This window comes from Pollicipes pollicipes, unplaced genomic scaffold (assembly GCF_011947565.3).
Source record: "Pollicipes pollicipes isolate AB1234 unplaced genomic scaffold, Ppol_2.1 Scaffold_5724;HRSCAF=6776_pilon_pilon_pilon, whole genome shotgun sequence".
Taxonomy (NCBI): domain Eukaryota; kingdom Metazoa; phylum Arthropoda; class Thecostraca; order Pollicipedomorpha; family Pollicipedidae; genus Pollicipes; species Pollicipes pollicipes.
The window spans coordinates 26,802,140-26,829,697 of record NW_023596746.1 but is presented as its reverse complement, the minus strand read 5'-3'; the positions used below and the strand labels follow the sequence as shown (position 1 = coordinate 26,829,697).

At 66.1% G+C, this 27,558-nt stretch overlaps 1 protein-coding gene across 1 annotated transcript in view; it reads left to right on the top strand.

Annotated features, from left to right (window-relative positions):
- Positions 1-7,771: 7,771 nt before the first annotated feature.
- LOC119102881 (ensconsin) overlaps positions 7,772-27,558 on the top strand; it is a 46,099-nt gene continuing 26,312 nt past the window's right edge. Inside the window, exons 1-7 of the mRNA XM_037226331.1 lie at positions 7,772-7,779; positions 8,508-8,593; positions 19,507-19,625; positions 20,131-20,226; positions 21,470-21,651; positions 22,604-22,788; positions 26,960-27,185. Coding sequence (XP_037082226.1) covers positions 7,772-7,779; positions 8,508-8,593; positions 19,507-19,625; positions 20,131-20,226; positions 21,470-21,651; positions 22,604-22,788; positions 26,960-27,185 — 902 coding nt within the window. The remainder of the gene's footprint in view (positions 7,780-8,507; positions 8,594-19,506; positions 19,626-20,130; positions 20,227-21,469; positions 21,652-22,603; positions 22,789-26,959; positions 27,186-27,558) is intronic.

Here is a 27,558-nt window from a genome sequence, read left to right as displayed (position 1 = left end):
CGACCACGGCAAACTGACCACGGCAGACGGAGCACGATAGAACCGGCTTACAGCAGACCGACCACGGCAGACCGGACCACGACAAACTGACCACGGCAGACGGAGCACGATAGACCGGCTACAGCAGACCGACCACGGCAGACCGACCCACGACAAACTGACCACGGCAGAGCACGATAGACCTCCCACCGACCGACCAGACCACGACAAACTGACCACGGCAGAGACGGAGCACGATAGACCGGCTACAGCAGACCGACGACGGCAGACCGACCACGGCAGACCGACCACAGCAGACCGACCACGGCAGACCGACCACGGCAGACCGACCACGGCAGACCGACCACGGCAGACCGTCCACGCAGACCGACCACGACAAACCGACCACGGCAGACCGACCACGGCAGACCGACCACGGTAAATCGACAACGGCAAACCGACCACGGCAAACCGACCACGGCAGACCGACCACGGCAGACAGACCACGGCAGACCGACCACGGTAAATCGACAACGCAAACGACCACGGCAAACCGACCACGGCAGACTGAGCACGGCAGACCGACCACGGCAAACCGCCACGGTAGAGGGACCACAGCAAGACCGAGCACGGCAGAGGGAACACAGCAGACCGAGCACGCAGAGGGACCACGGCAGACCGACCACGGCAGACAGACTACAGCAGCCCGACCACGGTAGACCGACTACAGCAGCCCGACCACGGTATAGACGACTACAGCAGACCGACCACGGTAGACCGACTACAGCAGCCCGACCACGGTAGACCGACTACAGCAGACCGACCACGGTAGACCGACTACAGCAGCCCGACCACGGCAGACCGACTACAGCAGCCCGACCACGGCAGACAGACTACAGCAGCCCAACCACGGTAGGCCGACTACAGCAGACCGACCACGGCAGACGACACTACAGCAGACGGAACCACGGCAGACAGACTACAGCAGACGGACCACGTCAGACAGACTACAGCAGACGAGACCACGTCAGATCGACTACAGCAGCCCGACCACGGCCAGTCCAACGCAGCAGACCGACCACGGCAGACCGACCTTATCAGACCGACCACGGCAGACAGATCACAGCAGACCGACCTCGCAGCAGATCGACCTTACCAGACCGATCACGGCAGACCGACACGGCAGGCAGATCACAGCAGACTAACCACGGCAGACCGACAACAGCAGACCAACCACGGCAGAACCCGGCCACCAGACCGACCACGGCAGACCGACCGCACCAGACCGACCGCACCAGACCGACCGCAGCAGACCGACCTTATCAGACCGACTACGGCAGACCGATCACAGCAGAACCGATCACGGCAGACAGACCACGGCAGACAAATCACAGCAGACCGACCACGGCAGATCGACCACAGACCGACCACGCAGAACCGACCTTACCAGACGAACCGCAGCAGACCGACCTTACCAGACTGACCGCAGCAGACCGACCTTACCAGACTGACCGCAGCAGACCGACCACGGCAGACCGATCACGGCAGACCGACCACGGCAGACCGGCCACGGCAGACAGACCACGGCAGACCGACCACGGCAGACAGACTACAGCAGACCGACACGGCAGACCGACTACAGCAGCCCGACCACGGAAGACCGACTACAGCAGACCGACCACGGCAGACAGACTACAGCAGCCCACCACGGTAGACCGACTACAGCAGACCGACCACGGCCAGACAGACCACGCAGACCGACCACGGCAGACCGACTACAGCAGACGGACCACGTCAGACAGACTACAGCAGACGGACCACGTCAGACCGACACAGCAGACGGACCACGTCAGACCGACTACGCAGACGGACCACGTCAGACCGACTACAGCAGACGGACCACGTCAGACCGACTACAGCAGCCCGACCACGGCAGTCCAACCGCAGCAGACCGACCACGGCAGACCGACCTTATCAGACCGACCACGGCAGACAGATCACAGCAGACCGACCTCGGCAGATCGACCATACCAGACCGATCAGCAGACCGACCACGGCAGACAGACCACAGCAGACCGACCACGGCAGACCGACCACGGCAGACCGACCACGGCAGACCGAGTACGGCAGACCGACCACGGCAGTCCAACCGCAGCAGACCGACCACGGCAGAGGGACCACAGCAGACCGACCACAGCAAACCGACCAGATCGACCACAGCAGGCTGACCATGGCAGACCGACCACAACAGACCGACCACGGCAGACCGACCACGGCAGACCGAGTACGGCATAGTAGCCAACTTGACTGGTGCAGTGGACCAGACAGCACAACAAGCTGCCTGTCAGTGTTGTGGCTCACTCCACTCCTCCAGCCGCCGGCCGGCCGCTGATGTACCTGGCTGTGTGGTGTGCCGACATAGGCCTGACACGCGGCCTGGTCTACCAGAGGGAAACTGGGGACATTAATCCGGTCTTCCATTTTGGCGTTGGTGTCTCTACGGAGGAACGACCAGCGGGCTTGGGCGGCTGCTTTTCGGCCGCCACGGTGCACGTGTGTCTTGCATTCAGTTTTTTGTTGGTGTTAATCCAGCAGAGCTGCAGTTCTGAAACAATCACATTCGATGCCGTACACGTCTGGAACCGAGGTGTGGGTTCGATTCCCGCCGCGGTGGCCCGCCCTTCCTGCCAAGGGCGAGAGGCGACGTATTATAGCTCAGCAGCTGAGTGCGTCGCAAACCCCAATGACTTGACATACATGAATTCAGATCCGTAATTTTGCGTGATAAACTCCAGGAAACTAGCCAGATGGCAAAAGGAAATGGTGCTGGGTCGTTTTGATCAGACAGTTACATGGCCTTCCTGCCAATGCTGCACACCTCATTTTACGCGACCATTCCATCAAGCTCGTGAGCCGGCGCTACTGCAGCATCGATCACTGTCTTGGTGCACCTGCCAGCTGCCGTGTGAGCTACCTCTCACGACTGCGTTTGTGCAGCATTCCGGAGCATTGCACGACCAAGGACGTTGTGTTATCGAGGACGCTTTTCCTCTCTTTCATTCGAACCCACGGGAGCTGGTGAGGAGAGACTCACACTTCAATGTGGAAATGGATAGCTATGGGTTTCATTGATGATTACCTTTTAAATGCATTGATTCTACGTGTATTTATACGTTTGTATGTTTGTTTGTTCTTGCATTGGTTACATACCGTCCCCCATCGCATTCGTTAGTGCAGCGGGTAGCTGGCATACCGTCGGGAACCGTGGCAGACATGTGCGCTGGCATACGAAAAACCGGCTGATGTGATGTTGTATAATGGTCAGCTGGCTATCGGCCAAGAGTGTTGGCTGGCACATGCTGCTGTGTCGTAACATTACATGAAACGGTCAAATATCGCGGCAAACAGTGAAATTGGCTTGCGTGAAATTGGGACGCGTGACTCCAGTCAGGTTGTAAGCCGCACTGGTGTCAGGAGAGGTCGGCGCATGTCAGGTCAGGTCAGGAGAGCTCGGCGCACGCGTCAGCGTCGGTCGTTCCAAAAGAGATTCCGATTATACCTGGCGATAGCATGTTTGACAAGGGTTCTGCACCCCGTAAGATGCATCCCCAAACGAAATCAAATTTGTTTTGAAAAAGCATGAACGTTCAAACTGGAGGCTCCTGAGTGACGGCATCCTTTTGTCAGCTCTTCTTTCCGTGCCTATTCTTTCGCAAGACTATGGCTACAGCGGAAGGTGAACAGGGGTTGGGAATTGTGGTCATCATCTGACGTCCCCCTCAGTTGAAGCCAAAACTACCCACCATTAGGTACGGAAAGAGCGAACGGTAGAATATAAAAAGATAATCAACTATCGGGAATGTAGGCCGATATTTTTGCTGCCTTACCCCCACCCTCCCCCAAAAATCGAACAATTTACGTTGGTCTGATCCCTTGAAGCATCGATTTGATGTCCTCTGGCGCAGAACTTTGTCGCCCTCTGCCTTGTTGCGTCAGGACTGAGCGTGTTCCGGCCCTAGGTAACGCAGCGCCGCCCTCATTGGCCGGCGATGGGGCAGCGGTCCGTTTGTGGACGTGGCATGTGGGTGCCACGTGCGCTGGACGTGGCATTTGGGTGCCACGTGCGCGGGACGTGCCGGCCTGCGCCCGCCGCTCAGGAGGGGCTGGCTACCGGGTAATTTGTAGGGGCTGCTGGAGAGGAGAAACAGTAACGATGAATGACGCCGGTCCCGTTCATTCAGAACGAAACGTAAAATGCATGAAGCATGGACTCACGTATCAGCAGGGCTAGGCATCTTGCCAGTTGCTATGCGTGTGCCTCGGCTTGTCCAGCGGCGTGAGCGTGCTGCGGCTCAGTGCGTGCACGCTTCTCCCCGCCTGCGACGGTGGGGCGGAACTGAGCGTGACTCAGCGGCGGTTCACACCAGTTTAGCCCGGCGGCGACCGCGCTCAGACGCACGCCAGCCGCCGGCTCCGGCTGCGCCGGCCACTGGCGACCTTGCCCGTAATGAGCGCCGCTAAAAACCGCGGCGCGCGCTGAACTGGGCCGGTGGCCGCCGGGCGCTCGGAGCCCCCGCCCCACCCCAGCGCCGGCGAGGCGCGCAGGTGCACGCGCCGGCACGCACGAGCGGCTCGAAGTGGCGCGAGCCGACACCGGATCCGGCTCGGCCGATTGAAAGCGTGGCGGCGTCCGAGGGGCCCCCGCCAGCTGCGTATGGGCGGAAGGAGCCGTCTGGCATGGGCTCGACGGACAGCGGCAGCATGCAACGAATGGGCCCGCACGTGGACGAGCTGACTGCGAGTTGAAAGGGACGGACTTCGCTGAGATGTCGCGGTGATTCGGAGGGCGCTCCCTGCATAGAGAGGCTACCGACGTTGGGCTGGACAGATGCGTGACGGAATGATGGACTAGGCGGCTTTCATGTCATAGCGAACCTAAAAGCAGCGCCCAGTAGCCAGTTTGTCCGTGCGTCTGGGTGGAGTTTCTGTCGCGGCGTTGTCGTTTCCTTCCTTTGCGTGTTTCTGCCGCCAGGTCGCTGAGTGCGTGTCCAACGGGTTCCGCCCGCCAAACTGACGGCCGCCGGGGTGCCCTACCGTGCCGGTGCATGCGTGAGCCAAGGATAAGTGCAGTAGTAAACACGGCCGCCAAGTGCCGCGGGCCGGCCAAGGCTGCGGCCGCCCGGCCGGCCGGAACGGGCCGTCATTTCCTCCGGAGCGGCGCGGAGGGCCGCGGCACGGCCGTAATGAACCGGCCGTCATTACCGGCGCTCATTACCGCCCCCGCGTCGTGGAGTCGCGTGCTGCGGTCGGCGCCGGCGCCGCCCCTGTGCCGGCGCCGGCGCCGGCGCCGCCGCGCAGCCGGGCACCGGGCGTGCCGCGCGCCGCAGACGGCGCGCGCCGGCCGCCCGAGGGACGCCTGCTGGCTGGCTGCCGGCTCGCGGCTCGCGGCCGCCGCCGGCCGTGACGTCACGGCCGCCGTGCAGTGTCGCCGCTGCAGGGGGCGTGCCAGCGAGGGTGGCGTCGCTGGCGTGTCGCCGCGGGTCTCGGGAGGCGTCGCACTGGCGGCAGGAGACCGCAGGCGTTCGGCTGCTGTGCCGGGGGCGGCGCGACACGCGAAAGCGGCTGGCAATGTGGCGGATGATTGGGATGGAGGATGATTGGGAGTGGTGGCCGAGGAAGATGACGACACATACTTTTTGAATCTGGCCAAATAGGCGTGGGCAAGATACCCGCCCCCTCCCCCAAGAGTACTCTTTCAATTTTACCACGCATGGAAAATGACTACGTCCAATACACCTGGTTGGGCAATGAATCATCTCTTTCAAATGGTAATCCCGGCTATTGTCTATCATTTTCACCCTGTTTTTGTGTTGACACTCTTGTACTTAAGCGTGTATGTTTTCACTGCTCATTGGCTTTATGCGTACCGAAGCCCCGTGGGCTTTTGCCGTTTTTTAAAAACTAAATCTAAGAATAACAGTTCAACAACAGTTAACCACGTTCGCTTCATTCCTACGCGGCCACTGTCGCCGTCCCTAACCTGTCGTGTCGGACGCGATCCGTCGCAGTCCGACGCATCACAAACCATGCTCCCGTGGGAACGGGAGGCCGCCCTGCCGGCGGCCGACGCTGATCCGCGAAGGTCGGTGTCCGCGCCAGGCGCGCGGCACCGAGGCCCGCCATGTCCCCGGCCGTGCTGATCGGGCTGCCGCATCGGCCCGACCATCCGCAACGCTTCAGGCATTGGCGCCGAGCTGCGGCGTGTCATGAGTCGTGCCGCTCTGCCGCTGCGCCCCTCACCTGTGGCCCGGCTGTAATGGAGGCGCACCGGCGGGCGCACAACTCCGCCCAAACCTCGTTCCTCAGCGGAATCGATCACCTTGTTTACGGGCGCCCTGCGGCGGCGCCCGCCGCGCCCCGTTCGCTTCCGGCGCCGCGAGCGATCTGCCGCGAGCGCCGCGAGCGCCGCCGCCGCCGCCGCCGCCGCCGCACGCGCGGGGCGGCGGCCGGCGCTGGTGTCGAACGTGACAAATTGGGCCTGCTCTGCGCCGGCCCCGGACAGGCGGACACGCGCGGGCGGGACGACGTCACGGCGCGTCGGGGCGGGTGGCCGCGGCCGGCATTGTCGGCGCCGTCCGAGCGGCCAGCACTCTCGTCCCGGTCCGGCGTGTCGAAACGCCGGCGAGTGAGTGGCCGCGGCGTGATCGGCCGGAGCGAGGAGGCGCTGCGAGGATCGGCGGACGGAAGACAGCGTGGCCGGCTGGGACACGGGACCGGGGCGGAGTCGACCCGAGTATCGGAATACAGGATGGGGCACCGCACGGGGGAGGGGGAACACCCCGCCCCGGGGCGAGTGAACCCAACGAGGCAGAGTCTGCCCCGGGAGGGAGGGCGGTGGCGGGTCGGCCGGGCCCGTTCGTGTCCGGTAATGGCCGGCTTCCGTGCCGACGGCTGTCGTGACCTGGCGGCGGCGGCGGCGGCGGCGGCGCGGGGCGTGGCGCGCCGCTGACGGCGGCCGGCGGCCCCCGGTCAGCGGCGCTGCCACAAGTGTGCCGCCGCAGCTGCGTGCGTGCGGCGCCGACAACCGCGCGGCCGGCGCCGACACTGTGCGCCGCCGGCCGCGCGGCAGGATGGCGCCGCGTCCGGAGCCGGCCTGAGTGTCCGCGCCGCCGCCGCCGCTGCCGTGATGTTCTGGACCTCGCACTGGTCGGCGTTCGAGCGCGGCCAGCCGGCCGGCGAGCCGTGGCGCCGGCGCTGGCCCCAGCCGGCCCCGCTGGCGCCGCTGCAGGAGGAGACGGGTGCGTGCTCGGGGCGGCGCTGCTGTGTCGCGCGCGCCGTGCCGCGCTGCTGTGCCGAGCGCGGTGTCGTGTTCGACTGCTGGTGGGCGAGCTGCCGCCGGGCGCCGCGCTCTGCCCCCGCCGCCGCCGCCGCGGGAGCGCCGTCAGTCAGCGGGGCGACCGCGGCCCGCCTCCGACGCCAGTCACGTGACGGCCGCACCGCCGCCGGCGTCTCGGCCGACCCGGTGACGAGGACGGCGCCGGCGGGACCGCGGCCTCCGAGCGAGCGGCCGCGCCGGCCCAGGGGCGCCCGGCTGGGCGGTGCCCTGACCCCGACCGGGCGGCAGGGCCCGTCAGGTGGGCCACGGTCGCCCGGCGCCGGTCGCTTGCGTCAAGAGACGCCGGCGGGCCGCCGCGCGGCGCACGGGAATGCCGCGGCCCGAAGCGGCGTGGACGGAGCGGAAGTGGAATTCCGGCCGGGAGGGCCGTCAGCGGCCGGAGCTGGCGGTATCGCGATGGCCACGTGACCGGTCACGTGACCGTCACGTGACCACCGGCGGTGCTTTTGCGTGTCGACGTTTGATCATGCGCTCTGCAGACGGGCGGGTATTTTTGTCCCTGGTTTATCGCGAATAATGACGTTGCAGTGGTCGTGAGCGCGGACCGAGATGTCTACAATTTTGGTTATTGATGATGGAAACCCGCCCGCGTTTTGTTTGCGAGGCACGGGTAACAAATTAAGCTATCGTTGGCATCCAATTTCACGAAAGCTAGCTGGCGAAAGTGCATGGCTTAATGGGATCCGTTTCTACGACTAGGAAACCCCTTATTTCCCTCAGTTATTCTGATAATTTGCTCAGTCAGGAAGCGGGCTCGACCTTCACGGCCGGTCGCTCCCTCCCCTCTATTAGCAGAAGCGATTACTTCGCTGTAACTACCGCTTGATGTGAAAGCGTTCCCCACTTGCATCACGCTCCACTTGACCCCAGCCGCAGTGGCCGACTACCGAACGGTGCTGGTCGCTGGCACTTGGTCGCGGTGAATTACTGAATGGGAGATAGGGGCCGCTACTGAATAGCACTTCTCTTGGTGATTCGCCCCGACCTCGGGTGGGTACCGGATATTAGCCAGCCTGTTCAGGCCCCCGCGGATCTGCCGTATTAGCTGCCCCGCGCCTGTGTTCCGGTGAGCCCGGCATGGGCGGCCAGTCCTGAAGCGATGGTCCCCTGCTCACGCCCACTCCCGCTGCAGGCTCCGGCGACGCCCCCGGTCTGGGGGCCGGTCCCACTGCGAGGCCCCGTCCGGCGGCGATGAACAGCGTTTCACGCGACACAGAGGTACGAGCGCACTGCTGCGGGCGTCCTTCGTCCGACCTCGCGTTATAGATCACCGCCGCCTCGGGGCGTGATCTCCCCCCCCCCCCTGCCCGCGGCCCCCAGTCCCCAGTCCCCACACGGTGCCCCCAGTCCCTCCCCCCCCACCCTCGCCGCCCAGTTAGACGTCCACGTCCGGCCCGGCTGGTCAGCCGTCCACAGTCCGGGCCGGCCTGGTCAGCCTCCACAGCCGGCCGTCCCCGGTCAGCCATCCACAGGCCGGCCGTCCCGGTCAGCCATCCACAGCCGGCCGTCCCGGTCAGCCATCCACAGTCGGCCGTCCCGGTCAGCCGTCCACAGCCGGCCGTCCCGGTCAGCCATCCACAGCCGGCCGTCCCGGTCAGCCATCCACAGCCCCGTCCCGGTCAGCCATCCACAGCCGTCCCGGTCAGCCATCCACAGCCGGCCGTCCCGGTCAGCCGTCCACAGCCGGCCGTCCCGGTCAGCCGTCCACAGTCGGCCGTCCCGGTCAGCCGCCGTCCACAGCCGGCCGTCCCGGTCAGCCGTCCACAGCCGCCGGCCCGGCTAGCCACACCCAGTCGTCCGTACTCGGGCTGTCCCGTCTGCCCGTCCCAGAGCCCTGGCCTCCCGAGCCAGCCGGCCGCCGGCTGCCGCTCTCCCGCTGCTATCTCTGTTGACCGTTGGCAGGCGGGCGGCACCGCTTTCGCCGAACCCTGTCGACCAGCCGCGCTCCGGTGCCGCGTGCAGTCAGCGGCGGCGACAGAGCCGTCGGTGGCCGCTCTCCGTCACTGGCGTCGGCTCCGGTGCCGCGAGCAGTCAGCGGCGGCGGCAGAGCCGTCGTTGACCGCTCTCCGTCACTGGTATCGGCTCCGGTGCCGCGAGCAGTCAGCGGCGGCGACAGAGCCCTGGGTGACCGCTCTCTGTCACTGGTGTCAGCTCCGGCTGGTGCGAGCAGTCAGCGGCGGCGGCAGAGCCGTCGGTGACCGCTCTCCGTCACTGGTGTCGGCTCCGGCTAGGGCGCGCCGGAGCCCGCTGGCCAGCGCTCAGTGCACAGGCCCGTCTCATGAGAACCGACGCCGAGCCTGGGACGAACACTTTTACCATGATCTCGGTTGTGGAGCCTCGCACCGTGCGCCTGCGGCAAGCGGACTTCTGGACCCGCGACACGCCATGTTGTGCTCCCTGTCCCTGACTGCGTGTGTGGGATAGTGGAGTGACCCGGGAGGGGGGAGGGGGGGGGAGACCAGTCGGTATGGGCGTGATGGCCGAATGGTTAGTGCCTTCAGCTCCCATGTGGAGCGAGCTCGGGTCCAAACTCCGGTTGTGCAATAGCGTCTGAGCACTATATGGACTCTGCAGCCGCTGACGGTCCATACAAGGGCGCACGACGACGAGTTGTCGCGTTCCGTTTTTAATGTTAACAAGGTGACTAGTCATCGGTTACCACACGGAGCTTGTCGCCGACCGGTGGGCTGAGTCCGGACGTTCCCCCGTCCCGTGGCGCCGCGTTCGGGGCGCTTCTGGACCGCCCCGCCGCGGCCGTCGGCTCCGGGGGCTCCTGGCGTACCGCCCCTGCCGCGGTCGTCGGCTCCGGGGTCCCCTGCCGCGGTCGTCGGCTCCGGGGCGCTCCCGGGACCGCCCCCGCCGCGGCCGTCGGCTCCAGGGGCGCTCCCGGACCGCCCCCACCGCGGCCGTCGGCTCCGGGGTCGCTCCGGACCGCCCTCGCCACGCCCGTCGGCTCCAGGGGCCCCCACCGCGGCCGTCGGCTCCAGGGGCGCTCCCGGACCGCCCCCACCGCGGCCGTCGGCTCCGGGGGCGCTCTCGGACCGCCCCTGTCACGGCAGTCGGCTCCTGAGGCGCTCCCAGACCACCCCCGCCGCTGCCGCGGGGCGCCTGGCGTACCGGCGCCGCCTCGGCCCGAACGCTGACGGGCCGCTTCTGGGAAGACGTGACAGCTCACGCGCCAGTCGCCCGGTCCGTTACGGGGCGCGGGTCCATGCCGGTGGGGGGGGGGGGGGGGGGGGGGATGACGGGGTGCGGCTGCACGGCCGGCCGGTGGTCAGGGTGTGGTCGCGGGGTCTGGCTGAGACGGGCTGCAGCCGCGGGGCTGGCACGTGACGAGGCACCTCCGTGATGACAGGGGCCGCCTATGAAGAGGCGAGGGTGTCTGCAGGGTCGATCTGTAGCGCGGGTAGTCGCGGGGTGAGCGCGTAATGGGCCATCCCCACGGTCACAGGGAAGCTCGGCTTAGGGCCCGGCTGTGGTCGGGCGGGGTCGAGCGGACAGGCGCGCGGCGCGCTGGTCAGCTGACCGGCCGTGACGTCACAAATAACCGGCCCGAGCGGCCAGCTGACTGAAGTCACGAACAGCTGGTGGGCTGTTGCGACAGCACCGAGACAGGTCGGTAATAGTCGTGCTGGACTCCACCTTCTTGCGGTGAAATAGCAGGCAAAGCGTGGTCTGGGCTGCCACTGAAATGTAAAACGAACCCCAGGTTTTACGACGGCAGTGTCAGATGATAGGCCAGCATTCTATTCGTCTTTCAAGGGACCCTTGTTGCCAAAAGCAGGTATCTACCAAAGGTCTTCAGATCATTCGGAAATCAGAGCTTTAGAGTGCGGTTTTCGGCCCACCGATCCTGCAGTTTTCAATAAATCAATCTGGCCAGGCAGGATGTTACGCTGTACGGCTGCTTCGACATGCTCGGCGCCTTCCATTGTGTGCAGCCCACATTTTCTCCGCCTTGTGCGTATGTTGGAGGTGCGCGATCAGCACAGTTTAGCGAGCCAGCGTGTCCGCTGCGTCCCGGGTACATCGCCCCTACATTCCGCCGGGCATTCCGAGCTGTCGCGCCGCTGTAACGGGACCTGACGCTATCGCCGGGTGGCGTGCTCTCGCGTGCCGGCGCGCCGGGCCACGCATCGGGACGCATACCCATCAGGACGTGGCCGCTGAGACCTCGTCCGGCGCCACTGGGGTCGGGAGACCCTCTCCGGCCGGTGGGACCTCGTCCGGTGCCGCTGGGGTCGGGAGGCCCCCTCCGGCCGGTGGGACCTCGTCCGGCGCTGCTGGAGTCGGGAGACCCTCTCCGGCCGGTGGACCTCGTCCGGCGCCGCTGGAGTCGGGAGACCCCCTCCGGCCGGTGGGACCTCGCCCGGCGCCGCTGGAGTCGTGAGACCCCCTCCGGCCGGTGAGACCTCGTCCGGCGCCACTGGGGTCGGGAGACCCTCTCCGGCCGGTGAGACCTCGTCCGGCGCCGCTGGGGTCGGGAGACCCTCTCCGGCCGGTGTGTGGCGCTCGTGTCGCCGTGTTCTCGCCCGCCGTGATACGATGAGGTCGGCACAGCGATGGCGTGCCCATATCAGCTGCGAACGCTGCTCGGGCCCGGTGCGGCCTGTGGCCACTGGCGGGTCTCCCCGGTCTGGCCTCCGGTCTCCCCGCTGGCGCAGCCGCTGGTGACGTCACAGGCCGGAATACCCCGGGCCGCCGCCGCGGGCAGGGGGGGGGGGGGGGGGAGGCGGGGGCGGGGTGGGGTTGCGTGTCGGGCGCGCGTTTGGTGGCGCCTGTCATGCTGCCGCGGCGCCGCCTGGGCCAGCTGGCCGTAATTATTCCAAGCCACGCGCCGAGTGTGTCCCCAGCGGCGAGTGCCGCCATTCACCATACGGCAGCGGGCACGGATGTGAAGAGAGGTGAGCCCAGCTGCTCCCCTGTGCTGGAGCGCGCTCTGGGGAGACTGACGCCGGCACCTGGGGGTGACGCCACTCGGAGCCGCTTCCGTCCTTGTAGAGCCGTTAGAGGGCACCAGCCTCACCGAGCGGTACGTGCGGCGGATAGCGACAGGTGTCCTGAGGGGGGGGGGGGGGGCGAGGGGGTCACGCTTCACGTGAGATCGGGAGACCGGGAGAGGCGTATGGCTAGGCGTAGGGAGGGGAGCGAGCTACGGCTGGGCAGGTGCGGAGCCGTGGCTGAACAGGGACGGAGCCGTGGCTGGGCAGAGGCAGAACCGTGGCTGGGCAGGAACAGCGCCGTGAATGGGCAGGGGACGGGAATCGTGGCTGGGCAGGGTCGGAACCGTGGCTGCGCACGGGCGGAGTCGTGGGCTGCGTACGGGCAGAGTCGTGGCTGGGCAGGGTCGGAGCCGTGGCTGCGCAGGGACGGAGGCACGGCTGGGGAGGGGTGGAGCCGTGGCTGGGTCGGGGTGGAGCCGTGGCTGGGCAGGGGCGGAGCCGTGGCAAGGGCAGGGGCGCAATTGGGAGGAAGGACGTCAAGAGCGGCCAGGTGTGGAGACGCTAACAGGGGGCCACGGGGCGGAGGCTGAGATTTGAATACAAGTGGGACATTCTAAATAAGATAATCCGCCTTAACGAGCCATGGCAGAGCCTAGCCATGTGTCAGTCGGCGGCGAAGGCCTTGCCGCGCCCACGCTCGCGCTCAGTAACGAGGAAGGCCTGTGTGAATTTCGAAACGTGTGTTCAGCCAGAAGAAGTGGAAGAGCGGAATGAAAGAAATTGTGAATGCAAAGCTGTCCTTGGTATTACATTCTGTCGAACTAGCCTTGGATGGGCCATTGGCGGACCGAATCGGCCGACCTTCAGTACCGAATGTTTTCAGTGAATGAGGAAATCGACCTTCCTCTGAGTGAATCGTACTCAGACAGCTGGCCATAAATCCACAACACGAAACTGGCCATTCCTAGCACTGCGGCCGTGAAGGCAGAAGCTTGACGCGAAAGCGGTGTGCTGTCGTGTGATCTGGCCATATTCTGTCTTCGGCGAGACAGCGGTAGTTGGACCGTCAGTGGTCGGCCTGCTGGGCCGTGTCCCCTATCTGTTCACCGCCGATCCTCACCGCCGTGTGTCCCTTCAGCGGGATACACCGATGTCCTGCCCCTTCACGGGATACACCGCTGTCCCGCCCCTTCACGGGATACACCGCTGTCCTGCCCATTCCCCGACTCCCTTCTATGCCGCTCGATGTGTTCTCTATCCAGCGAACCACGAGGCGTCCCTCACTGTGCATGTCCGTACAGTTGGGCTCCCCGGCTGGAGTGCATCAGAGTTGGTGCTGGGGGCCGTGCCGTACACTGCCCAATTTTCTGAAAGGTCCTCTTCTCATTTATCGTGAAATGGGTATTTTCGCACCAATCCCGACTCAAACACAATCTTGGGGCGGGTTATCCCACCATGTTCCGATTTGCCATCGTCCCCTGCCGATCTCGGGGGGGGAGGGGGGGGTCGTGACCGCGCCTGTGCTCCCCAGCGCCCTTTCGTGCGCCCTCCCTGACGTCCCAGCCGAGTGCCGTGTTCCTCTCGTCCCCCCCAGCCGCTCGACCGACCCGACCCGCCATGGCGCCGGCGGCCGTGTGGAGCGGCGGCCTCCACACGTGCGGCCTCCGTGGCCTCCCGGTGGCAGGGGACGGAGCGACTGAATCCCCGCCGCCGCCAACCGCCGCCGGAAGAGGCGGCCGCCGGCCGGGCCAGTCGTGCCGCCGCCGCCGCCGCGCAGACCAACGGGGAAGGCACGCCACGCGCGCGCGCATGGTGTTCGGGCCCGCGCCGCCACGCCGCCCAACGCAGCATGCAGAGCGTCGCCAGCTGCGTGTAAGTGGAAGGAAGTGGTCTGTGCGCGACGCCCCGGTGTGGCCAGGCCGCCGTGCGTCGGTGGCGGCGCGCGTTCGGTGGGAGGGGGCGCTGCGATGGGACGGTGGCCGTCCGTGGTCTATTTGGCGGCTGTCAAGAGGCCGCACGGTTTGCCAGTGAGCGAGTTGTGGTGCGTCTTTGTTTCGGGTGGCGGTGGTCCGTAACCCACGGCGACGGGTGTTGCCCCCATCGCGGCGGGGTTTGACTCCACGGCGGCGAGCCGTACCGACGGCGGTGGGTGGCGCCCCGGCTCGGCACCGCGCCAGGACCGGTGCCGGTGATCGGCCGGCGAGAGCGGGCGCAATGACCGAGCCGGTCGCCGCCGCCCTCCGGTGCCCGGCGACACATGGGCCGCACCTGCGCGGCCGCAGCCTCCCCCCGGCTGCCTGCTTCCGCCGGCCGGAGACGGCGCGTCGCGGAGGCGGTTCGCGCGGGCGCCCGCTGCCAGGCCGGCGTCCGTCAGCTGCGCGTTCGCTCTGTTATACGGACGGCTGCACGGGACGGGCCCGCGCTGCGAGCGCGCCGGCGGTGGCCCGGCCTCTCCGCTCGGCCACGCCCTGTCACGTGTCTTCCTCGGCCCGGCATTGTGCGTGGCGTCGCCGCAGCCGCTGGAACTGCGCTTCCGTGAGGCCCGGTGGCGGCGCCGCCAGGTGGCGCCGCCGCCGGTCGCCGCCGTCTCTGTCCCGGCCCCGACCTGCGCCGGCGCTCGGCCAGCGGGCCGCCGCGGGCCGGACGGGCGGGTGGTGTTATTAGCTGGGCGTCTGCAGCTGCCCGGCGGCGCGGCGGGGCGAACCTGCAGCGCCGGCCGTCGGCTGCCCGGCCGGCGGGCGTGGCTCGAGTGACTGCCGCAGGTGTCGGCGGCGGCGCGCACACACCTGCGGCGCTCGAGCCACGCACCCGCCGGCCGCGGCCGAACGCCCACGGGCCGGCCCGGCTGCCGGCGACGCGGTGCCCGGACGCGCCGCGTCGACTGCAGCCTGGATTGGGCGTGGTCGGGGGCGGGGGCGGCAGCGGGAGCATCCACGAGCGCCGACGTGTCAACAGAGCCGGGCCTGAAGGCCGGCCGGCACTGCAGGGCGCCGTGCCTCGCAGGGATAGTCAGGCGGTGCCGGGTCGTGCCGATGCCGGCAGGACGACGCCCCGGCTGTGGTCCGCGGCCCCAGCTCTCTGCTGCGCGGACTGATCATCAGCCCCGCCTGCATGCCTCTCCCAGAAGGCTGTATCGGTTTAATTCTTGCTCAAGACCTGTCGCAGCGTAGGAAAACGTTCGCTTTCGGTCGTCAATATGCGTTTAAAGCGCAATTCCTTGAAGTGGTAGGAAGGTCGGTATCTCGAAGGATATTCGTTATCGGTGCCCTCAGATAGAAAACACAGCAGGATGCCTTTAAGCAACGCCATCACAAAAGCTTTGTCCTTTATCGTGATAGGATTGGGACCAGCCAAGACAAACATGACTAGGACCAGATACGAGGACCAGATAAGATAGAAGCAGGAGGTGTGATCAGCAGCCGGGCCCAGGTCGCCGGCCTGCAGCGGTGGCCGCGCGACCTGCGGTGACCCCTCGTCCGGTCAGGACGGCGGCGGCCCGACGGCAGCGCCGACCTCGTCTCTCTTCTCGCCCACGCGCCTCGCAGACGGACGGCGCGCTGCTGCGCGCGGGCGCGGTTGTGTTTGGCCGCTCATAGGGCCGGAAGCGCGGGCCGGCCGTCTGCGGGCGCGAATAAAACGGCCGGCCGCCAGGGATCGCGGCATTGCAGGCTGCGTGGGAGCTCGGCGGCGCCGCTGGGCCGTGCCGGGCGGCGTCCGCGGAGCTCCGAAACTTCCCGTGGACTCGTGGGACGACGCGGGGCGCAGCACGCCACGAAACTGCAATACGGGCGTCGCCCTAAATGACCGTCGCTAGCCGACCACGTCACGGTTGGCAGATGGCCCACAATGAGCGAGAGATCTGTCAGTTTAGGGTGCCGAAGATTCGGTCTTGGAACGATCGAGCCGGTTTGAGATAAGCCCAGTCGCATACAGGTGTCAGCCATGTGTCGATCTGATGGACATCCGAGCCCCCACCGGCCGCCTTCAGAAGTGATGTCGGTCCGCGGAGGAAATATTGATCTGATTAGGATTCCGGGAGCCAGCCCGCCGACCGCCAGACTCCGGGGGGATCTGCCTCTGGAACGAGGCCCGGTCTGTCCGAGTCAATGCGGTCGGGCTGACTCGTCGATGACGTCACGAGAGTGCGCCGGGCACCTGTCGAGGCTGACTCGGAGCTCAGTCAAGGGGCCTGCTCCTGTATCAGCGAGCCTGTGGGGGGGCGTGAGTCACGGTTTTGGCCATGCCGCGCTGGCACGGTGACAACACCGGCCCACGGACGGTGCAAAGTCTGTGGGGGGGGGGGGGGGGGGGGCGCTGTGCCGGTTTCGCCCTCGTGCGCCGCCCCATTGGGCCGGCCCGTCGGCGTTACGGTCACGGAGCGGCGGCCCGTGACCCGGCCCTTCCGCCGGCGCCGGCGCTGACGTCCTATCACCACCCCTGCCGTGGGCCGCCGCGTGGTCGGCCCGGGGTGACCTTGGCTGCTAACTGGCGGCTGCACCGAGCCGCGCCGACTCTGTCCGGCCGCCTGTCGTGCTCTGTGGCGCCGCAATCTGCGGCTATTTTTGATAACAGGGACCCTTAAGAATGGATGCAGGCTGGCTAAGTTCTGTTCACAGGTGATTGGACTGCTCCAGGTTCAGTTTGCAACACTCTTCAGTGTCTGGAGGATTGTTTGATGCCGTCCGCTGGCATGGGTCTTCCTGTGTGCTGAAAGCCGGCTATTTTCAGCGCAATTGTAATATAAGGGGTATCATACATCAACCCTGCAATGCGGGACATGCCGACCTGATCATCTGTTAGTTGGCTTCAGATGGCTCTAGTCAGAAACGCTGTTACGTGTCTTCGGCTGTTGTATTTCAGATCTTTTCGATTCTCTTGGCTGCTGAATACTTGATCATAATGTGCTCAGAGGGCGGAAACGGCGTCGTGCGGTGTTTTATTCTATGCTGGGGGGCCTTCGAGACGTCTCAAGCTGTAACGGCTAACCAGACCCGCTGGGCCGTGCGGCATCGGCCTAGCGGCGTCGCCAGGCCAGCGGCGGCGCCCCCGTGCCAGGTCCCAGTCGTGACCGGCAGCCCGGGCCCCGGCCGGCGCGCCGGTCCGTGTCGGTTGCGTCAGACGGTTGACGAACGCGTCTGTGCCCGCAGTCGTTCATCGGGGTCGATTAGCGGTAACCCGGACGCGGGTGGATCGGCGCTGCCCCTCCCTCGCCCCACCCCACTGCCCCTGCCCCTGCCCCTGCCCCCGTGAACTGATTGCGAACGTGACACCCGGGCTTCGATAACGCCGGTGACCGGTGCTGTCCGCCGCGCCGGCCCTGTCGCCGGTGCCCGCGCAGTGCATGGCAGCGAGTGGGTGGCCGTGTGTCCTTCAGTGGTGGTACGTCGCGCCGCCGCCGGCCGCCTCTCCGCAAATGCCCTACCACCAGCAGTCCAGCCGCAATGTGCTGGAAGCGCTGTACGGCTGGAGCGGGCCCGCCCGGCCCGAGGAGGCCGGGGTGCGGCCGTGGCGTTACAGGTACGACGGTCACCACGCCATCACTCGGCGCGGTGACCCAGAGTGACCTCTGGGGTGTGAGCATGGCCTGCAAGGCCGACTAACGCTAGGTCTAGTGGAGAGAGAGAGAGAGGAGAGGAGAGAGAGAGAGAGAGAGAGAGAGAGAGAGAGAGGAGAGAGAGAGAGAGAGGAGGGAGAGAGGGAGAGAGAGAGAGAGAGAGAGAGAGAGAGAGAGAGAGAGAAAGAAGAGAAGAGAGAGAGAGGCGAGAAGAGAGAAGAGAGAGAGAGAGAGAGAGAGAGAGAGAGAGAGAGAGAGAGAGAGAGATAGAAGGAGAGAGAGCAGAGCAATAGGAGAGGAAGCAAAGAGAGAAACGAGAGAGAGAGAGGAGAGAGAAGAGACGAGAGAGAGAGAAGGAGAAAGAGAGTAGTAGAGTAGAGAGAGTCCACAACAAGCCCCCCCCGCCTCGGAGGCGGCCTGCCGGCTACCGCTAGCGGAGTTTGGGCGACGCTTCAGTAGGTGCACATAACTTAGCTCATGCTCGCGTATGCGCAGCTGGTGCGTATTGGAATCCGATGTCAGCTCGGGTGGCGGCCGAAGGACCGTTCGAATCGATGGCAGCAAAGCATGGAAGGTAGCCGGTCTGGATGTCCGCTGCCTAACCTATAACCTAACAGCTCGGATAGCCAATGGCCTGTGCACAGGATGCGCCGCTGTAGCCCGCGCCACCCCCGCCGTTTAACACCGATCAGCCCCGCTAGCAGACAGAGTGGCTACTAACCAGGAGTTCTGTTGGCGCGTCTCGGGTCGTCGCTGCTGCTCGCTCCTGATCAGACCCGCCCTGTGTGGCGTGATGTGGAGCGGCATGTGACCTCGCCCGATCCACGGCGATTGGATGAAAGACGGGCGGCGCGCCGTCGGCCCCGTCCTCGCGTGCTGCGCTCTCCCGGGCCGTCGACCTTCCAGTGGCCCGTGTGGCCCTGGTCGGCACGTGCCGCGCTGATGGCACGGCGCTGTGGATGGACCCGCCCGCGGAACGGAGGGGAGAGGTGCGGCACGGTCGGAAAGGTCGAGAGGTACGCCTGTTGCCCGGTCAGGGCCTGAAGACGCCGCTACCCCGACGAAAAAACCGGCTGTGGTTGAGAAGGAGGGTAGAGGGTTCAAAGAGTCCGGTCCATCGAGTCCAGAAATCTGGAGGGAACGTGCGGAGTGCAAGAGTTCCCGCGACTCGGACCGACACAGGAATGGGGAAGAAGTGGGTCGGGGCGGACGGGCGGGGAGGGGGGGGGGGGGGGCGACAGCGCCACCGGGGCGGCTGCGGTGGCGGCGGCGGACCGCTGAGCGGTCCGTCACGGACCGCTGTCGCCGCCGACGCATGACGCCCCGCCGCCGCCGCCCCAGCGCCGGGCCGCCACGGCCGCAGCAACGGTACGCCGCCGCCGGCACCGCGCGGACCGCGTGGAGACCGTCGCACCGCCGCCGGCCCAAGGCCGCGCCGGCCGCGTGGCGCCGCGTCGTCTCGCGCCGCGTGCGGCGGCGGCAGAGGCGCCGCTTAGTGGGCCGCGCGCGTTGGCTGTGACGGCTGTGGCGACGGCGGCGGCCGCAGTGACCGGCGTGGGAGCGGCGGCGCGGCCGGCGCGCGGAGAGAGAGCGCGCCCGCCCGACGGTGACGGAGCCGCCCGTGTCGCCGACAGATGGCACTGGCGCCGACTCCACTGGCCTCTCGCACCGCGAGAGGGAGGAGCGAGTGCGGCAGTACCAGCAGCTGCAGAGCGACGAAGCTGACCGGCGACGGCAGGAGCTCGCCCGCCAGGTGAGAGGCCGGCCCGGCTGGCTGACGTCCGCGGCGCCGCGCCGCGCCCTCCTGCCCGCGCTCACCAGCGCCTGGCAATCGTCTCTGACGGGACTCCGTATGTCGTGTGTCATTTTGCCGTCGAGGCGTAGCCAACGGGGCGGCTCGAGATCGTCGCGCGCTCTCTCAGCCTCGTCGCCGTCCGCAAACCGAGCGCCACCGCTTGGCGCGCCTGGTGTGTTCCTGCGCGCCGCGTGTGTCTGACCGCTGTTTCACCATACCAGGCTCCGTCTGCGTGGATAGCGTCCGACTACAGCCCCGGCCGCTCGCCGGGGTCCGGCGCCCGCCTCCCCACCGTGGTCAGTGGTCCGTCCCCGCCTCGCTTGCTCTGCCGCTAACCGCGCCACCCTCAGCTGGCAGCGCCGCCGTGGCCGGCGCGCGCCAGCACGCGCGCGCGCCGGCGTGCATGTGTGCTGTGCCGCGCGAGCGTCCTGTGACGGCCGTGCTCGTGTGCCGTGCCGGTCAGGAGGAGCAGGACGTCCGGCAGCGGGAGCAGGCCGAGCAGGAGCGGCGCCGCCGCTACCGGGAGCTGGGTCTGCGCGAGACGGAGCGACGCTCACAGGTGGGGCGGCCGGCTGCCCGGGGCTGAGGGGGGCCGACATGGCTGGGCTGGAGACAGGGGACGGCCGACGGAGTCAGGAGGGACGGAGCTCGAGACCGCCGGGGTGACGGGTCACAGGCATCCTGGACGCAGGAGAGCCGCGGGACGGCCGCAGGGACAGCGGCGGACGCCAAGGTTCGAGTGCCGGTGACGTATCTGACCAGCGCGTGCAGCCGGGCGAAGTCCGGGACAGTTGCCCGACAGCGGCTGTTAATCCGAGCGGGTGCCGCGTCGGGAGGGGGCCACGGGGACACCCCCCCCCCCTCCCGGCGGACGTCGGGCGTCGGTGTGACCGGAGACAGCGGTCTTCTCCAGGTCACTAGGTAACTCTGCTCCGCCACTAATCGCACCCCGCCCGGTGGCGTCCCTCGCCGCCGCGTCCGACTGGGCCGGCTTCAATTGTCGTGCCGTGGTTGGCCATTGTGTGCTGCTCTGCTGCGACTAACAGCTGTGCAGGCCACCCCGCTCTCTGCCGATGGAGAAAGTGGAAGGGCATGGGCGTGATTCATGCGGTGTGGAGCTTAGCTGTGAGGCGAGACAAAAAACTAATTGCGCCTCATTGTTCTGTTATGACCTAAAATCCATGCGGAGATGCTGGCAGGGTCGAATTGCGCGCCGGCTTAATGGACTACTGATGCAAATAGTTTGTTGGTGATATGGCGTTATGACCCGGTCTTAACCCGATCCCTAGATGTCGAACTAGATCTCCAGTCTTTTGACCCTATCCCCGCCTTCTGATCCGATTGCTAGTCTCGTGACCTGATCCTCGCCTGCTGAGCCGATCCCCAGCCTTCTGACCCGGTCAGCTTTCTGACCCGACCCACCTTCTGACCCATCCCCTTCTGACCCACCCCCTTCTGACCCTTTCCCCCTTCTGACCCGGTCCCGCTCCCTTCTGACCTGATCAGCCCTTCGACCCATCCCCTTTCTGACTCCATCCACCTTCTGACCCCTCCCCGCTCCCTTCTGACCTGATCAGCCTTCCGACTTGATCCACCTTCTGACCTGATCAGCCTTCCGACCCGATCCGCTTCTGACCTGATCAGACTTCCGACCCGATCCACCTTCTGGCCCGATCCCCAGTCTTCTGACCCGATCGCTAGTCGTGTAGCCCGAACACCGCCTGCGCCCTGATCTGTGTGACACGCTGCGCCGTCACCTGTACGACCCCCATGACCTGAGGGGTGGGCGGACCGTCGGCCAGGTGGAGGACCGCCGCCGTCAGATGGAGGAGACGGAGGCGGAGCGGCGCGCCGCCATCGCCCGCCGCAACCAGGAGCGCGAGGCCATGCTGGAGACGCGCCGCCAGCACCAGACCAGCCAAATCATGCTGGGCTTCGGCAGCGCCACGCCGCGCTGGGAGGTGACCGGCGACATGGGCAAAAGGTCAGCACCGCCGCTGGAGAGCCCCTACACCGGGCGCTGGAGCCCTCCGGCGGCTCGGGGGATCGGTCAGCAGCGTGACGCCGTGCCCTCCCAAGGCGTGGGAAGGTCAGGGAGGGCCTTAAGAGGACGAAGGGGTTCTACCTAGTGTACCGCCGGTGACTTACAGGCAAAACCAGGCGCCGGGCGCAGCGCTGGTGGTCGCCAGCTGTCGGCGGCGGCCCGGCTGGAGGCCGCGCCGCACACGCGGCCGCTCGTGGCCCGTGGCGCCGCGGCCACGAGCCTTGCATGACGGCGGGCACGTGGCCCGTGGCGCCGCGGCCACGAGCCTCGCATGACGGCGGGCACGTGGCCCGTGGCGGCGCGGCCACGAGGCGTGCATGACGTCTGGCGTGCGGCTCCTGAACGGGCCGCGGCGGCATGCTTCTGCTCAAAGGCCGGCTGGCGGCGTGCTGAGTGGAGCTGGTGTCTGACTGCATGCCGTTTCTCGCACCGTTGTGGCGGCTGACACGTTGCGAAACAGTTTCTCTTTGGTTTCGAAGTCCATTGGAAAGGGTTCGTTCGCATCCGGTTTGGAATCGTTTGGCTGCGCACGCGTGAAGTGCATAGGACGGTGCTGCTGGATATCAGATAGACTGTCCACACGACTTTGCAGCGCCGCATGTCGTGTAACACGACCCCATTTGTTAGTTGCGGTTGTCTTTGATCAGGTTCGACGGCCCTTGTCTTGTTTCTGCACGAGTGTGTAATTGCACTAATTTGTTTTTGTGCGCCGCCCGTTTTTCACGCACTGCTGTCTGTCGCGCAGTGTGCAGCCAGCCGGCCTTCCACGCTGATTGTCACCGCTCGGTTTTGTTCGCTCCGCCCGTGCGGTCGCCGCCGCCGGTCGGCTCGTGCCTGACCCGGCCGGTGCGCCGCCGTCGCTGACGCCGCCGCTGCCGCCCGGTGCCGGTAGGTACGATGAGTTCTGGCGGCGGTCGGGCTCGCCGGTTACGTCCCATCTCATCCCCAGATGGACGTCCGCCTCGCAGATCGACGGCGCCGGCGAGCGGCACTCGCCGGACGGTAAGCGCCTGCCCGCCGCCGCCGCCGCCGCTGCGCCGCCCCCTGGGGACGCCTCTGCACGCCTGCAGGGCCAGGGTGAGCACGCGGCCTGCGCTGGGGCTGGGGTCGGGGCCGCGCGGCGGGCACGCCCGTGCTGCCGCGGCCCCCATGAGCGACCTCTTAACTGGCTGTGCTGGCGCCACTACTGGCCTGGGACGTGATGCACTGCCGGTCCTCGCCTGTACTGACACCGCCACTGGTTCGAGGATGTCACGCTGTTCATCCCCCTTCACTGGCTGCGCTGGCACCGCCACTGTGCTGGGGTGTGTAATGTACAGCTCACCCATCCCCGCCGGGCCACGCTGGCACCGTCACCGAGCCAGGATTGTGATGCTGCACAAGTCCCTCTCCCTGGATGCACTCACGTAGCTGTTCGGCTTGGAGCCGGCGGCAGCGTGTCTCTCTCTGGGAGTCAGCTGCTGGGTCGGCTGGACTGCGCGGAGACGGGAGTGAGACACGGACGCGGCCGGACCGACCGCGGCCTGTGAGCGGGAGAGAAAGGGCGCCGCTGGGCCGGAACGGGCGCGCTGCATGAAACCGCATGTGAATGTACCGGGCGCAATTGGTTCGAGGAAGGGCCGGAGCCGTGCACGAGACAGACGGCGGAACGCGTGTCATGACCTGCCCAGAGTTCCAGGCCCGGTGATCGCTGGCTGTGCAACCACGGCTGTCATTTATTCTCCGACTGTATCATTACTGAAAGCGGGTGCGTCTTTCCCGTACTTGTTTCATCTATATGCGTACGCAGTGTGTTTCGTAGCGTCGGTAACAAGTAGTAGCCTAGCGTCGGTAACAAGTGACCTCACCTCTGGGCGGTGAGCAGTCCAATTTTGCATTGATGGCGTTGGTTGCAAGTGAAGGCCAGGTCACGAGCGGCCGCACCACACGCTGCCAATTCCAGGGGTTTGAGAACTTAACGACCTTAAGAGCAGTCTGAGCTCCAGCCCAGGCTGAGCTGGGACTAAGCACAGATTGTTCTGACAGATCTCGCGCTCAGACGTCTGTCCCGTGTCTGGGACAGTCGGCGGGTGCTTGGCCCCGTCGCCCGGGCCGCCGGGCTGCGTCGCCAATGGGAAGGCATGTCCCTGCGAGACTTGGGTGCTTGCCTGGCACCAGCAGCTGGCCTATCGTTTCACTGGCTTGTCGTTTCAACCCGCTTTGCCCCAGTCGGGGCACCAGTTTGGGGTCCTAGAGGTTGTCTCCCCCCGTCCCCCGCCCTGGCGTCGAGCCCTGGTGACGCTGCTGCGGGCCGGCCGTCGCCGACCGAGCGTGTCGTGGCGCTCCGTTTGCCGCTGACGACGCGTGTGACGCTCCCGCCCGCCGCCGGCCCGTCCACCGTGCTGACCCGAGCCCGGCCCGGCGTTTCAGCCATGCGCATGTCGACGTCCATGTGCGAGATATTCGGCTGGGCCGACGGCGGCGGCTCGGCGGCTCCGGCCCGGCGGGAGCCGGCAGGAGCCGGGCCGGAGCGCAGCGCCGGTGAGTGCCGCCGGCTCCGCACCGCTGGCGGCGGCTCCAGGGTGCGGTGGCGACCCCTCCGCTGCCGGCCGTGCTGAGCCCTCTGCCGCGAGACTGGCTGCTGGCCGGACGGCTCTCACGCAGCGACGCTGGGCTCGTGTTCGGCTCTGTTGGAGGCTGCTTGCGTTTGCGCGGACGTGCCGGTGGTGAAGTCTCCTGACACGGTCCGCGCAGCGCCCAGTTTGTTTTCCGCCGATGTGGCTTCGCATCTCCTTCACGCACACACGACGCTTCAGGTGTGGCCTGCGTGTGTAAGCTTTTTTATACAGGCATTCATCACACTTGTCCCTGTACATATGCACAACATGCTTTCGCACATGGCGCGTGGGCTTACACGCGCCTTCGTGAAGCCTGACGGGGAGCTACCTCTCCGCGGGCTCCGGCCGGCACAGCTCGGACGGCGTGTACCTGACCCGCCTTAGGCTGCTGGTGGGGGGACGGGAGGTGGGTGGCGGGCGGCGGCCGCAGTCGGACCGGTGTGCCGTGCCGTGGTGTGGCTCCCCCGGGCCGGTGTGCCGTGCCGTGGTGTGGCTCCCCCGGGCCGGTGTGCCGTGCCGCGGTGTGGCTCCCCCGGGCCGGTGTGCCGTGCCGCGGTGTGACTCCCCCGGACCGTGCGGATGGCTCGGCGGCCGCCTGACGCTGGGTCGGCTTGGTCGGGGTGGCTGCCTTGGCCCGGCCAGTCGTGCTCGCCGCCCGTTCCCCAGCCGTCCAGCAGCTCTGGTGGGCCGCCTCTGTGCCAGGCTTCCTCCTGCAGCCAGCTTTATAAGGCAGAAGTTGTGTTGTGTGCGGTAATTCATACTTTGGCTTTGTTGGCCACTCGTCATAAAGCGTTTGGTTTCGCGCTTAGTCCGTCCCGATAGCTCATTTGGTTAGAGCGCTTGCATTCCACCTACTCGTGGTGGGGTGGGTTCGAGTCGCCGTTTAAATTTCGCCACTCAATTCCGCCGTCGACCTGGGCTTTCACCATCGGATGGTAGAGGTCAGGGCAGTCGCGAAACTATCACTTCTCATTGTGAGCTCTGATCTTAGATTTAAAGGTTTCTGACTAGATCTTTAAAGAGGGGTTTTTTTAACACGTGCACATGATAACCAGTTAGCTTTTATAGTCAAAACTAGTGCGGTCTTCATTTCATAAATTTGCGCACCTCTTTTGCGATATATATATATATATATATATATATATATATATATATATATATATATATATATATATATGCATATATTACAGACATGCTGTAATATTGCAGCGATATTGTTTGACGTCCTACGTTAAATGTGGGATCTGCAACCGCAGCTTCTGCTTTGTTATGCTGGCTCGTGGGTCGCATTTCCTCAGTTATAGCCACGTTTTTGTTCGCTCTGACGCCCAGCTTCCCTCTTCGCCTCCCCGTCGCAATCAGAACTGGTGGTTATTTTTGGCTCGCGATTGCGTTCGCGTTTGCTTTTCGTGGAAAGCTTTCGGTGTTCAGACCATGTCGCAAGCTGCCTACTGCCGGATTAGCAGCTTCGTTTGAATGCTTCCGATTTAGCCAAGCATCACCTGGTGCCCGTTCGCCTCCATGGAGCCGTTTTTGGGTCATTCATTCCGTCGCTTGATCGCACGCTTTTTGCGGTTTTTTTGTGCCGCCTCGTCCGTTTTGCCTCGTTAGTATTCGGCCGTGTGTTTGGCTTCTTCTTCGGTTTGTGTCCTCCGCTGCCGTCCGTCACAGACAGCAGCGGAGCGACCGGCTGGGGTCCGCGCGGGATGAGCTGCGGCCGTGTCCCTGCTCTATCCGTCCTTTGACCGGCGGCCGCGTCACACCAGGGCTGGCCAGGCGCCGTCCGCGCGGTTCGTTGCCCGGACGACCGACGGCCGCCAGCCCCGACCAGGGACACGGCGAGCCGGCGGGCCTGTCCTGGCGCCACCGCGGCGGCCGACAGTCAGCCGGCCGGGCTCTGGCCTCTCGTGTGAAGCGTGCGCTGCGTGCCACGTGCCGTCTGGTGGGCTGGCGGTGGGCCCGCCAGCGGGTGATGACGTGTGTGTGTCAGTGAGCAGGTGGCGAGGACGCCCGGCGGAGCATATCGAGCCGAGCTGACCATGGCTGATGAAAATCGTCGGCGTTTGTGGCGGTGCCGAACAGTGACGAGCAGGATGGCGATGCCCCTCAGGGGTCTGAGGGACAGTGCAGGCGTTGAAGGACTGAGGGGGCCCTGGAAGACTGCCCTCCCTTGTCTTGGGTGGCGCTCTATGCATCCGCATTAGCGGCTCCGGCTGCATGGCAGTGGGCCGGTAAAGGCGGATAGCGTGGGACCGGTCCCATGGCCATGTGCTTTTGCCAGTTCATGACCACGGGACAGGACGAAAGTGCATCCGTGCTGCATGTTTGACTCATCTGTCGTGTTTTGGACTGACTGTGTTATCGACTGGCGTGCCGGAGGGGGGGGGGGGATTATCGACTGTTAAGCCCGGGGGGACGACGCGTTGACTGGACTTTAACGGCAATCAATGACTCATGTCCGCGCCGAAAGAGGCGACGACGACCCGTGCGTGCTCCGTGAACGCGGCGCCTGAACAGTGTGTGGTCGACGGTGGCCAGTGACGCGCGACCGGCGCCTGCGCCGCGGGACCGTCGGCCGGCCACTGCGCCTGTGCCGCCGCCACCACCGTCGTCGCCCGCCTGACCCGTCGCTCGGACGCCCGCTGCTGCAGAGGAGCCGTCGGCGCGCCGCCACCGCTCCGACCTGATGCCGACCGTGCCGGGCGGCTCGTTCCGCGACCCGCCGCCGCCGCGCCGCCGCTCGCCAGGTAAAGCCGTCTCGCTGAGCCGGCTGGACCAGGTGGCGAGGCCGCGACCGCCGGCGCGCCGCCCGCCGCCCGAGAGCACGCTGCAGCCGCCGCCGGCTAAACGCATGTCCCAGAGCCTAAGCCACCTGGCGTCGGGGCCGGCGCCGCGGCCCACGCGGGCCATGCTGCTGCGCCGCGCCGCGCGCGAGCGCGGCTCCACGGCCGCCCTCGGTGAGTAGCCGCGTCGTGCGCGCACACTGCCACCGCACACACGGGGCCGACCCGGCCGCACGGTGGGCTGTGTGGGCCGCCGGCGGCCACTTGTGTATTCGCGGGAGGTGAGCAGGGTTTCGTCGGACGTTCTTGGTGTGTCGGTTGTAAAGGGAGCATCTCAGGACATAGTGTTTATGGTTGGCTGTTCACTGAGAGATGTATCTGCCTGTAAATATGCCTAGGTTCCGGTCGGTAGCGTTACGTTTTATGTCCGGGCCGTTTTGGGATGCCTGCTGGGTAAGTGAGTGCGA